This window comes from Liolophura sinensis, chromosome 7 (genome assembly GCF_032854445.1).
Source record: "Liolophura sinensis isolate JHLJ2023 chromosome 7, CUHK_Ljap_v2, whole genome shotgun sequence".
Classification (NCBI taxonomy): domain Eukaryota; kingdom Metazoa; phylum Mollusca; class Polyplacophora; order Chitonida; family Chitonidae; genus Liolophura; species Liolophura sinensis.
The window spans coordinates 19,694,302-19,708,762 of NC_088301.1; the positions used below are offsets into that span (position 1 = coordinate 19,694,302).

The 14,461-nt window shown below is 36.7% G+C and overlaps 1 protein-coding gene across 3 annotated transcripts in view; it reads right to left on the reverse strand.

The window, feature by feature from the left end:
* The window catches only part of LOC135471554 (3',5'-cyclic-AMP phosphodiesterase 4C-like), a 227,533-nt gene that overhangs the window by 109,696 nt on the left and 103,376 nt on the right, over positions 1 to 14,461 (reverse strand). Inside the window, exon 1 of one of the 3 annotated variants that reach the window (XM_064750829.1) lies at positions 11,329 to 11,610. The exons of the other annotated variants lie outside the window; for them this stretch is intronic. Within the exon in view, the coding sequence (XP_064606899.1) occupies positions 11,329 to 11,450 (122 nt within the window). The 5' untranslated portion in view covers positions 11,451 to 11,610. Of the gene's footprint in view, positions 1 to 11,328; positions 11,611 to 14,461 lie in introns of those variants that run through there. 3 annotated transcript variants of the gene reach the window in all.

Below are 14,461 nucleotides of genomic sequence, written 5' to 3' on the forward strand. Positions count from 1 at the left end.
GGAAATGATTTTTATGAACAAAAGTTTCTAATTCTAATTTTATGACAATGCTAGAGAGATAGGCGAGAAAGAATGTACCATAAAATATGCATCTGAAATATTTTACATTGATATTTTAGAGTATTTCAGATTATTTAATTTCCATGTACTGGTATCGGACAGTCCTGTTTGCATGGAATAGAAATTAATGTGGCTGCATGTAAAGTTAACAAAACAAAGCAAACTGCTATAATTAAGGTACTCCAAATCCTTTGTTTTTCACACTACACATAAAACACCTCATTTGTAAATACTTGTTTGCAGCTAAAAATACAAATAAAACATATATGCAGGTAATTCTTAAGTTTACTCAAAGTGTAATAACAACCCCTAAATATATATATATATATATATATATATATATATATATATATATATATATATATATATATGTAGTGAACATGTTGAAGTACATTTACCACGATTTCTGCAGTCATAATCAGAACAAACTTTTCACTATTTTTTCATCCCTTTCTCCAGAGCATACGTTTTTTGCATTATTTCTGTTTTGACATTCACGCTCGTAAACATCCACCCTAACACTGTTAACACTAAAGATTGTCTCTGGCAACAAGGGCAGGTTTATTTTAGGCATGCCCTTGTACTAGTATCTGAATATGGAATGGCAGGAGGGTGGGGGAGTGGGGGAGGGGGAATGGGGGCACAGAAGTCTGCGGTAAAGTAACAGGACCACATAGATGTGAGAGCCAGGAGATGCTGGCTTTTTCCCTGTCCCATGTACTCTGAAGTCTACTAAGGACACACATATAGGTGCGACTGACCATGGATGTGCCTTGGGTACAAATAAGGTTCACTGGAACAAAAGGGTTACTGTGAAGTCATAAAAGACTAAACATGTATTAATTCCAGTTAATTATGGTGGAATTTCACCATTACATAATATTAATTCCAGTTAATTGTGGTGGAATTTCACCATTACATAATATTTATTCCAGGGAATTGTTTTGGAATTTCACCATTGCATAATATTAATTCCAGTTAATTGTGGTGGAATTTCATCAAGACAACATTAATTCCAGTTAACTGTGGTGGAATTTCATCATTACATAATATTAATTCCAGTTAATTGTGGTGGAATTTCATCATGACAACATTAATTCCAGTTAACTGTGGTGGAATTTCATCATTACATAATATTAATTCTAGTTAATTTTGGTGGAATTTCACCATTACATAATATTGATTCCAGTTAATTTTGGTGGAATTTCATCATTACATAATACAATCACTTGTTATTAAACTCTTCTTATACATGCACACGTATTAATTTATACTTTTATTTCATATTCAGGTGACATATATAAACTTATATTTAAATTATGTTTTAATTTTATCACATTACTTCATTTTCAGTTGGCACCATAGTTTTGAAACTTTTTTATCATTGTTGTATTTTTAGGTAGCATAGAATTATTGACACATATCATTTTTCTAATTTTTAAAAGTTCCGTCTTTACTGTATGTTGACTCATTAACTAATAATTTTTTTAAAATGGTATAAAAACAATCAACACATTTTACTGTTGACTACATTTTATTTTTTTCAGTTGTTCCACTTCCACCTACAATTCATGTTGTCTCATTACATTTATTTTTCAGATGGCATGAAACTGTTCACAAATTTTGTCATTATTTTATTTTCATTTCCTTACAGCCTTCATACTGTTGACTCATTCTGAGATAGCGTAACACTCTACACACATTTTATCAACATTATCAAAATTTTTTTTTCTAAGATGAAAGTTTCCACACCATGGACATTCCCTGGGTCAAATAAAGCAGTCACTCATTTGAAGGCCATATGGGAAATTTCGTCTTTTCCACCTTACCTTGTTTAAATGGATACAAGTCTGTGTTGGTTAGAATGCAGGCATGTGGAACGCCACACTAAATTGGTTCTACGATAATTCAAATTGCTAGTGTGAACAGAGCTCAGCTGGGTGTGATGGATAGCCCTGGGGTCAAGTGGATATGTGGTCAAAATCACCACAGCTGATTCAGGTTATTAGGTGCACTGACCAGACAATCAGAGTTCAGCCTAATGCTGACCAGAGCTGACCATCATAGGCCAAACCTCTATGTCTAACTGAAAAAAGCAATGCTGGGGGGCTTGACTTGATCATTTTTGCTTAATTGGTAAAAAATAGTGCACTTTTCTGGCGTGTAAAAAATGTATTTTCAGAATCAAATCAAGCCTTAAGATTTACTTTTGAGGCTGACAGTTACGTGTGAGTTTTCTGATAAGAAATTAAAAAAATAAAAGTATAAACTGTATTTGAATCAAAATTTTGTCCATGACTAAGCTCTATTATATTGATCATAGAAAGGTGTTTTGATGTTTGTTTGACAGGAAGCTGGCTAAGTTTCAGTATCTGTCACCTAAAGTAATATTTTCTGGCCTACATATTTACCTCTAATATTGCTCTTTTGGGGGTCAATTTTATCAGAGCATATACAGTAATACTATCTATTTTCAATTTCTTTAACATTACCCAGTTTATCCATCTGAGAAAGAAACAAATTAGAGAAACTTAAAAGAAATTGACTGGCTAATCAAAAATTAAGTTTTATGTGCAAAATTCTGCTTTTTAAGTAATTTGGTGAAAATTGAGAAATGAAATCAATCATGAAGATTTACTAAAGTGTATGGAGTGTTCAAATTGTTCTAAATTCTGCCAAATTAATTATATGCTCACTTAGTTAGCATAAAAATCTTTTTCAAATATTTTAATGTGAAATTATGTACAGAGCAACACTCATTTAAAGCAAATATATCTGTATTAAAAATTTCAAATTTGACGTAGACAAAAAGAATCAACATTTAGGTATAAATTAAGTATACATCTGTATTACAAATTTCAATTTGACTTAGATCAAAAGAATCAACATTTATGTATAAACCTTACATGTGCATTATAAATTTTAATTTGACAAAAAAAAAGGGACACTAATGACATAGAGAATATTAAACAAGCATAGGAGCTAAGAAGGAATTAAGAATCACATGTGAAGAGTACATGCAGCGATGAGCTCAGTAGGCGTGTCAAACCATAGCTATATTTACTCTCGGCTTGGTAACCCGATACGGCTACATGTAGGTATAACCAGGGGAGACTTTCTGCTACTGTTTCATTCAGTTACAGAAGACACAGAGCCTTGTACCAGTTTATAAAGCTTCAGAATCTGTCCTGAACTCTGTGGGGATGGCTTCATAGATTAGATGAGATTAAGACAGGGGACAGTTTGATGGACAGCTGAGATGGAGGCTGCAAGGTGGGGATCATCATTATGGACAGTTGGAGAGCTAGAGGTTTGGCAGTCTGCAGACTCACTGTCACTGGCAGGCTATCCACCTCATCAAATCATTTTCCGCTGCCCCAATATCCCGATACCCTCTAATCCAGTAGTTAATGGCCTTTGAAGATAACCTCTATCTGTATGTACTTGATGGTAGGGCTATGATTAGCTGTGGCCAATACACTTCACTGGAATGGAGATTGTTTCAAGATGATCAATCTGACATAAAACTCATGTAAATTTATATTGAACTCAGAATAAAAACTTAAAAACTGAAAAACCTAATCTGTTTTGGCCACTTGAGGCATCATTTTGCAAACACTATTTCAGGAACATAAAAAAGTTAATGTCTTTTAAATAGCAGCTTTCAAACTTGCTAATTTTTTTATAGGATTGACAGATGCTTCAAATAAGTGGAAAACAAATTAAAAATAAGCAATTTGATCATCTAACGACTTTTTTTCCTTTCAGTTTATTATATTTCAAATTAAAACGAAACACTAATCGATAAAATGTTACTCCCTTCTCTAAATTTTTTTATTTCAAGTCAAATCTTAGCTTGTTTTTTATTTAAGTTAACAATATAAACTGATGAGCGAAAAGTTTCTGAAGAAAAAATAATATTAATACATACAGATATTCCAAAATGAAAAAAAAATGTAAAAAACAAAAGCAGACATATTGGCACCAGGTTGTTTAAAACGCAAACCATGTCATTCATGGAGTGCATGATCCTCATACCTTATCCACTAGGGCATCGCCTTCAAAGGGCACAAGAAAATAGGATGCCTGTTCCGATTGGGGCAAAGATTGAAGCTTGATTAGATCGGGGTCTATTTCGTCCACGGTTACCACATGTATGTCACGCAACACTAAGGCTTAACCGATTCGCTGATGCTCAATATCGAAACACTCCATACCGTATTATTAATCAATTTAGAGTGCCATGAACCAGTGTAACCAATATCGCTGTGTGTATTGTATTGATTGACAAATACCAGCGGGACACTTTATTGACAAACATTTTGCGTCAGTCTGGCGTAACTTTCTAATTTGATCATGATCATAAAAGTATCGTATGATCAGCCACTACAAAAAATGGCCTACACTGTGAAGGAAGGAAAAACACACGTACATACAATTCTAGGAGGCCTTTTTATGGATACATTCCCAGACAAACAGGAAAATGTGTGCCAAAAGTTGTGAAATGTAGACACAATAATATGTCAAAGGCTATAGCATGAACAGTCTAACAGCATGTTAGGAAAACTTCAAACGGGCCAAGAATGGAATATGTTCTTCTATACATTGCAAGAAAATTCTTGCCCACGGAACTGGAATGTATATGATTGGTTTCCTAACTTAATATTTATAAAATTATTGACCACTTTTATTATAATGGAGTTGGGGGATAAAATTTGCTTCACTGTACTTCATGTACTTCACAAGACAGGTTTTTAATACCGAATTTATAGATTCGCTATATCCAGAGCTGTAAATGTTTGAGGAGTAGTGGTGACAACAAGCAGTTGACAATGCTTATGTGGTCATTTGTTCCATGTTCCTCTGAAGACCACTTCTTATGTGGCCATTTGTTCCATGTTCCTTTGAAGACCATTTCTTATGTGGCCATTTGTTCCATGTTCCTCTGAAGACCGCTTCTTATGTGGCCATTTGTTCCATGTTTCTCTGAAGACCACTTCTTATGTGGCCATTTGTTCCATATTCCTCTGAAGATCACTTCTTATGTGGCCATTTGTTCCATGTTCCTCTGAAGATCACTTCTTAGGTGGCCACTTGTTCCATGTTCCTCTGAAGACCACTTCTTATGTGGCCACTTGTTCCATGTTTCTCTGAAGACCACTTCTTATGTGGCCATTTGTTCCATGTTCCTCTGAAGACCACTTCTTACGTGGCCATTTGTTCCATGTTCCTCTGAAGACCACTTCTTGCGTGGCCACTTGTTCCATGTTCCTCTGAAGACCACTTCTTAGGTGGCCATTTGTTCCATGTTTCTCTGAAGACCACTTCTTATGTGGCCATTTGTTCCATGTTCCTCTGAAGACCACTTCTTATGTGGCCACTTGTCCCATGTTCCTCTGAAGACCACTTCATTGTCTTCTACCAAAATGGCGTGCACATATCTGTATACATCACACCTGGAAAAGTTTCTAACTAACTTGCCAAAGGTAGGATATACAGTATGTAGTTGTCCCTTGCATGGCCACTTTATTCAGTTTCCTCTGTCCCCTAAACTTTAACGTCATAGCATAACTGAAAAATTCTTGATTATGGCGTTTAAATAGCAGCCAAATAAATCAAATCACAAGACGGAATAGTCGGTGGAGAGAACCTTATGCGTGGAGAGAGTAACATCAGCTAACAGTTCCGCTTAATAAGACAAGGAAATTTGGCTTAAAAGTGTACTGATTCTTCAGAGGGAACAGCCCAAACCTATTATAAGCACTGGACGCATTCCACACGTAAGAAGAAAATACATATGAAAGCAAAAATTCTTCACCTGTATATGGATACATTACTTTATGTGTACTTCTGAAGATGTGATCCGTGGCATACAGGAATAACTGTGTATCAGTTCAGTACAGTTTGGCGATAACTGTGTATCAGTTCAGTACAGTTTGGTGATAACTGTGTATCAGTTCAGTACAGTTTGGCGATAACTGTGTATCAGTTCAGTACAGTTTGGTGATAACTGTGTATCAGTTCAGTACAGTTTGGCGATAACTGTGTATCAGTTCAGTACAGTTTGGTGATAACTGTGTATCAGTTCAGTACAGTTTGGCGATAACTGTGTATCAGTTCAGTACAGTTTGGCGATAACTGTGTATCAGTTCAGTACAGTTTGGCGATAACTGTGTATCAGTTCAGTACAGTTTGGCGATAACTGTGTATCAGTTCAGTACAGTTTGGTGATAACTGTGTATCAGTTCAGTACAGTTTGGCGATAACTGTGTATCAGTTCAGTACAGTTTGGCGATAAAGTTTGTCAGGAACTTCTCAGCCTACGAGAAAACCCACACGCAGAATGTACGTAACACTGACGTCTTACGCAGCTTTTGCTGTGCCAAGATGTGATGTGATAAAGCATAAGCTTTGACAGACTTTCACATTACATAGGATGTATACTGGTTCCTTGGCATTTTTGTACAAGTCTAGCCCTGCCAGCAGAGCAGCATGGTTGAGTGACTCCAGGACAGCGCAGCCCAGCACAATAAAGTACATGCAAGAAGCGAAGCATTCTTTGCTTCCAGTATATGAGACTCTCAAGTAAATATGGTCTGTTCACAGGACTAAATTGAACAATTTCTTCCACCGCTCTACTGAGGCATGAAACCATCATTTTTGTTCCCTACTATAATACTAAACTGTCAAGGGAGCCTGCTATCCAGTGCAATTTCCGACCATACCTTAAGCCTTGAGTGCAAAGTTCACCTCAAATCAGCACACGTCTAACAGTAAACTGATGTTAAAGTAAAGTTGACATTAAATCTGTGGGAAAACCTGGGATTACTTTTAGATAAAAGAACTACATCATTTCAATAAAGTCAGCAGCTAGTTGAAATACCATCCATTCAACTTTATCAATTAACCTGGATTTCAGACAAATTTCCAATAATTGGTTTATAGTACCGGTGGCAGAAACATACCATGTTTGCCTTTTCTGCTTTTTTTTTGTTAGGTAACCATATCTTTAATTCCTGTACATAAAACCAAGGACTATTAGCTACATTCAAATATCTGCTAGTTTACAATTTAATATAAACATATCCATATTACAAGTTTATCAAAAAGTATAATACCAATAATGTATAGAATTAGGTGCAGAAAAATACTCACAATTCTCAGTAGTCAGCATACTGTAATTCTTCAACCTTTTCACGTGTTTATACAACCGTATTATGAAGTCATTATTCTGTGTTGATTGATTTAGAAAATTATGCTTTTTGTGAAACAATGAAAACTGGCTAATCCAACAAACTGGAGTGAAAAGTTGCTCTTTCATATGTAAAAAGGTGGAGGTTATATACGTGTTCAAAAGACAATGAACTCTGTACATATCCAAAAAGTTTTCTCACTTAAACATACAAACGAATTAACACAAATTTGCAACCAGTCTTAAACACCCTAAATACAGCCAAACAGTTGAACAGTAAAAAAAAAAGGTTGTTTTCTGACACTCTATTATGATCAATACTCCAAGTTGTCCCATTTCATGATGAACAATCATGCTGCTCTCTTTCATATGGCATGCATGAGGGAAATGCACATCAAACATGTCATTCATGTTATTTAGTCTACTCAAACATTCATATATTGGTTTTTTACTTAGTACACAAGAATATTTGACTTATACAACAATGGCCAGCCTAATGGTAGGAGGAAACCCGCAGGAAATCTACAGGTTGCAGGCCAACCATGCCAAACAATTTACAATCAATCCACTAAGGAATATCGTAAGCTCAAGGGCTGAGAAAAGATAGATACACCCCAAACTGGATCTTCAAAAAGAATAGGAGAAAAAAAAATAGAAAAAAAAACAGAACGAATTGTGGATGATTCGGATTAACTCAGGTATCCATTACGGTGACCACTGAGGTTTTGTTACGGCCGAGAGCGAGCTGTTTAATATTCAAATAAGGAGAGAGTTATTTACAATTCAGCATGTTTGAAGTCAAAAAATATTCTGCACATGCTGGCAAATGTAAGTTACATTTTGGCAGCTTTATCCCCATCCTCACTCCTGCGTCCCTCTCTCTCCGCAGCCCTGACTCCACCCCTGCAAATTATCACGCCAGTAGATTTTGAATAATTAACATGTTTATACAATGCATCCATATTTTTGCATCTTAATGCATGGCAATTAATTGCAGGGCGTTAATTTCGACAGGAATCCAGGTAATCTGATTCTCATTATGGCTCAAAAACTACAAATAAAAACTAAACAGAAATCTGCTTAGACAGTTAACAATAATTTCAAACTGGCCAAATGTTCTCAAATTTCCAATTCCTCACTGGCTTGGCTCTTTTTTAATGGACAAATGAATTCCGCATCTTATAAGTTATTACCACGGGATCCACAAAATCTGTATGCCTATGCAAATTGGAACAGCTTTGTGGTACTAGACTAGCTACACTGCATATTCTGGAGGTTTACCACAAAGTACACAACACTTTTATGCAGAGGGGGTTTATGGAAATCCATTCGGATTCTGGTTTTAAGAAAATGACAAAAATGAAAAACTTCCAAAGTGGATATTGTGCATGGAGAATTCATGGCCACTTCTTCAATCTATACTCTATTCGTGACCAATATTTATTTATTTATTTGATTGGTGTTTCACCTTTTACACAAAAATAGTTCACTTATACGATGGGAGCCAGTATTATGGTGCAAGGAAACCAGCCAGAGTCGAGGAAAATATGGTGATTATATGATAACATGGCCAGCAGAATGGGTTTCTTACTATTCTAAGAGAGCTGGGATTATTTTATCCAGAATTTGGCAGGCTGTGATCAATGAGCAGCGATCTGGGGTCAAAGGTGATTCCCTTATCAGCAGGCGAGCCACAACAGAAGCTGCTGAGAAAACAGCCCAGAAATGCCGACAGGTTTCCTTGTATCCTGATCCAATCTATGATCCCCTCCTAACCACTCCAGGATAAACCTGGTGCTTATAGAAGTGTTACAGCGTCTACAGAGCCAACTCATTGCCACCCAACACCACAAACAGTGTACAACAGTGTACAGTGGCTGTGATAAAGAACCTGTGTGTATATAAGTAGGGTATTAGTTAGGCATACTCAGCTATACACACAGTGTAACACCTGAGCGATACAGAAACATTTCACCCACATCTCAATCAACATCACAGGACAAATTTCACATCCTTTTCTTGACAATGATTGTTTGTGCTGGATATTTCAGCAGAAATGCTATTGACAGACATGTATGTTTCAGCCTGCACCCCACAATTAGCTATAATCTATCGTGGTAGAGGTCTTATGTACATGTATAATGTATGTAAGCTTATGTATAATAGCTATGCATCAGATAAAATGTCTGATGACTTGTCATCACTCTCCATATACTTCCTCTAAATTCATTTTAACACTGCACAATGAATGCATAAGCTATGTGCGCTCAATTAAACGCAAACACACTATTCATATTTATTTGTTTGTTTATTTATTTATCGGCATTTTATTCAGTACTCAGATATTGGTGATCGCTACGAAACTTTTGAACAAAAAACTATCTGATCAATCAAGTGGGAGGTTGATTGGTAAAGAGTCACTTCAAACTGAAATACATCATTTTCCATCTAAGAAAATTCCACAGAATTGCCACCAATTTTTGTGCTTTACCCTTGCATTCAACCTAATGTAAACACTTACGATTTTTTTTCTCCACTTTATATATACTTAATATCATTATTAATTTGTCTCTTAATTAATACATTTCTCTGCTTACATTCTGTCTATGCTATTACTGTAATAATTTCACTTTGTTTACATTATATCTATGCTATATAATGTCACTGTTTTCTGTTTTTATTGCCTGTTCAGTAAGCTGGCCCCATTCCAGAGGGTTGCTAAACAAAATACAACACAATAATACAAATCGCATTTCACCCACATTCATATGCATTTGATGCTGTCAAAACATATGCTCCCTAGCACAAAATCAACATAAAAAAATACAACTTCTGTTTTAAATTTGCAATGACCTGTAGCTGAGACAAAAATCAGTTCATCAATTAACACACATATTTTATTCACATCATGGGTTTTGAAAGTAATTTTCTACAGATACCAGAGTAATCTATGTACCTGGGCCAGACAAAAAAAAATCTATATAGCTAATGGTTTTCAACAACAACCTCAGTATCAATGCAGTTCCCCTTCATTTCATGAGATAATTGAAGGTTGCACGGAATCAATATTCTGCAACGGTCGCCTATTACCTAATACCAGAGGGGGTGAAGAGACTTTACCTATAGCTCGACATTACCCAATCACCAGAAACCTACGGCGCGGACCAGATGGAACGCACAATAGCCAGCGCAATTACAAGTCTGCGTAGAGTTCAAACTGAGGGGTGGGAGAAAGGTGTCAGCTGGTCTAAGAGGGAAGAAGATCATGGTGTGAATTTAGCAGTTAGAGAACTTGCCAAGGGTTTGTGTGGGTCTCCTATATACCATCAGCTGGCTGCTTAATACATTTAACACAACCAGATGTCTCTGGGTTTCACCTCGAGTGAATAACCGCCTAGCTATTTTAAGGTTGAGAGTGAACATGGTTCTACTTGGCTTTTGAATGTAAAATGGTCAGAAGAATCGCTTAGCCAAGGCATATCACATCTGTATACTCACTCTATCTTACTGGTTGCCATTATACTTCTCTCCAAGAAGATCTCTGCAAACTGCAAGTTTTATTTTGTGTACTACGTAAATGACTTAACACTTTGCCCCCAAAAAGTGCATTTTTAAAGGCAAATAAACGTATTAAAATGTTAATGCTTTTTGAGCCGAAACTTATCTTTTTCCAGTAGAATATATGATCCTAAATTCCAAGCAAACCTTTAAAAAATTAATATTACAATCAGGAATCTCATAATCAACTTGAAACTCTTCTATATACCTGTCCTGTTGTGGTATGCTAATTATACCGTTAAACCTTGACTGGAACTAAACTAAAATAAGAGTAACGATCACATAACAAACGCTGAATGCTCACATAAACCAGTGAAAAAAAAAGAAATAATTTAAAGAAGAAGGATTTTTTGTCTCAAATGAAAGCCAACATACACAATTATGATACAGAAATATTTTAAATTAACAATCCAATCTCATGATACACACTTTTCGCCAGCTATGAGGAACAGACTTTGTACATCTGAAGCACGTCAGGTACGTCTTAAACATCCCACCTGGACGTGTTGATGGCTTACCTTTTGCCAGGAACCTTCAGGCGGTAATCAATGGGTAGCAGTTGATCCTTCCTCTTCCCTTTGGGCTTAACCATTTCCTTGAATTTCTTGTACACTTTGGCCATGATTTCATCTATTCCCATGCAGAACAGGTACCAAACCAAGGATCAGCTACAGAAAACCTTTTTGTCTTGACACAGACAAAAATCACTCGATTACTGTGTAAAGCTACACAAGCAATTCATCCATAGGTAAGAGCAACACTCATTTGAGAATCAGAAAAACTTTGATGACGAATTTGAAATCTTCTCAAGAACCTTCCCAAATTGGTACTCCCAAAAAGGTGTTCAGCCAGACATAGAGAACAGAATTAAGGAGTGTCAAAGCACTAAAACATGTAGGCCATGAAAAACTTGCACCCATGACAAAAGGATGGGTAAAACTTGTTCGCGCCGTACGAACTTTGCAAGTGCCACACTGAACCAAGGAAGATCAGAAGAGTGAAAGGGTGTCAGAAAAACAAAAGGTAACGAACTAAACAGGAACTGGCGTTTTTCATCATGTTGCCAGTAACCCGTGACAGGCGTGTTGAGGTGCAGTCGGGTAGCTCATGGCTCACAAGCGGTTCAAACCCGACAGATGGGAAAGTACACCAGTACGACCAGAGATGCCTTGAAAACAATTTTTGGCTGCGTCAATATGCACAAAGTTGCTACTCTCATCCATCTCTGCTCTGCTAAGGGCTGTTCTCTGACACTGGAATGCCATTTCTACCAGCTCCTAACAAACTTACTTGGCACACATATATAGCACGGCCCTTCTAGCTCCTGCTCTAGCTGTCAGAGATACTGAAGCTAGACGGAATGACACAGTTCAGGCAATAAGGCAGGAGCATGCAGCTACTGACATACACCTTCAGATGAGTCAAGAACACTAGCAGCACATTACAGGCCTTCCGAAGATTCTGCACGCTGTCAGCACGTACCTGCCCATGCTCATAGGTACACACAGGCAGAGAGACACCACCCCAGATACCACTTCACTTCACAGTTTTAAAATAGAAATACCATCTCAGTATTTGTCGAAAAGCAAGATGCTTATCCAGATATTATTAATAAGTACAGACCTGGTCGGCATAGAGATACCTTTGTTAGGCCAGAAGCTACAAAGCAGGTAATGACCATGACAAGTACACGCTTCTGTAACATCACTTCTCAATGGGCGAGGACACTCACTTTAGCTGGACATTTCCTTGACAACAATGAGAGCGACAGGGACAGCAGATGTGGGGAATGCCTAAGAACACCTGCTGTTCTTTTATCCTGAAGGGCACCTGGTCACAATAAAGATGCCAAGTATTTGATGACCACTTTAGGGTCTTATTATAAATAATGAGGTCAGTTGAGAGTTCAAATCCAGATGTTGCAGGACGGATTTCCACCACTGTTTTTTTTAGTGCTGCTTCACTGAAACAACTTACCAGGGGAAGTAAGCCACCCCACCCGGGCCATTATACTAATACGGTCAGCCAGTCATTGCACTATCCCCTTAATGCTGAACACCAAGCGAGGAAGCTACGACTTTCTCCTTAAAGGTCTTAAGTGTGACCCAACCCAGGACTGACCTTGGATCTACCGCCCTCGAAGCGGACGCTGTACCAACTCAGCTGTCCCGGCCGTGTGGCGAAGTCCTACATAAAGGTTTTAAACTGTTTCAACAACCTGAGGCCTGCCATCATATAAATGCTCTCAACCGTTACATAATACATCAAGAAAAGAGATAATAAGTATAGCTGTCCATCATTACACTTCATTATGGCCTTGAGTACAGCAAGATTTTTCCCGATTAAAACTGGTTGTGGGTAATTTCTCCCTTGACTGCCTGTTTCCCCTCAATATAACACTGGTTGTTGTCGTATACGTGAAATACTTGGACAGCAAACAGCACAAAGCCCCAGTGAAATAAATAATAAAAACCAATTTGAATTTGAGGACGAATATCATTTTGCTTGGGCTCAGTGTTTGAGCTTTTTGGAGTATCTGATTAGGATGTGATTCAAACTGCCAATCAGTCTAGATCAAATTCATTATCTGAAAATTTGACAGAGCCATATTCACTCTAGCCCATCCTTTTGATTATCTATAGCATCATGTAATAATACCTGAAAATGTGAATATGTGAATGATACTTCTGAAGTCTTCGTTAGCATTCTTGTCATTATTGATATTTGTGAATAAAAAATAGAATCAATTAAGTCAGACTTAATTATTCTAGTACAAAAATCCAACATTATTCTAAAAACAAACATTACACAAAACTATATTTCTGGACTACATTTCCCAACAGGCTTAAATCTCAATACACTACATAAATATGGTATGTGAAACTCGGGATGTAATTTGGTATATCTAAGTTGAAATGACGCACTTTTATGAATATTTCATACATACAATAGCAGTCAGCGTACTGAATGGAGGAAAATGACCTTTGGCAAGTCACGGACAAACTTTCCAACCTATCTGCCATCGAACTTGCATCAAGTGATTAATCCACAGAAAAAAAAAAAACATCAGGGCACTGCGTGAGAATCTAATTATGTCTTAATCACATCGTTTGTTATTGCATTCTTCCACAACATAAAAGCAAAAAAAAAAAAAAAAAAATACAAATTTGATTTACTAATGATCCACTGACAACATCTGTTGTATGGAATAAAAAAAAACAAAAAACGAATGACTACAATTATCTAAAAACAACTAAAGCCTCAAATTGTTCTTGTACAAAAAAATATGGCCATGGCAATAACTAATGTCACCTGAAAATCAATTCTCCTGTTTAACAAAATCAAATTTAATCCAATGTAATAAGCAAACCAAATACAGATGAACATAACCATGTCAGAAATTTCATCTGTAATTTGACAAAGTGTGTGAATGCCACCAGACACATATTATTGATATATGCAAACTGTTGATCAGATAAACTGAGTGGTTTTGAAGTTCAGGATGATGAAGTGTAATTATGTATGTCAATATATGTCTAATGATCCAAATACCACGGAAAGCCAGTGTCTCTGATGTCAGGAAGGTTAAACATTTAGCATAATTCCTAAAGATATCAAAGTAAATCTAAAACATGACTGTGTGACACAAAG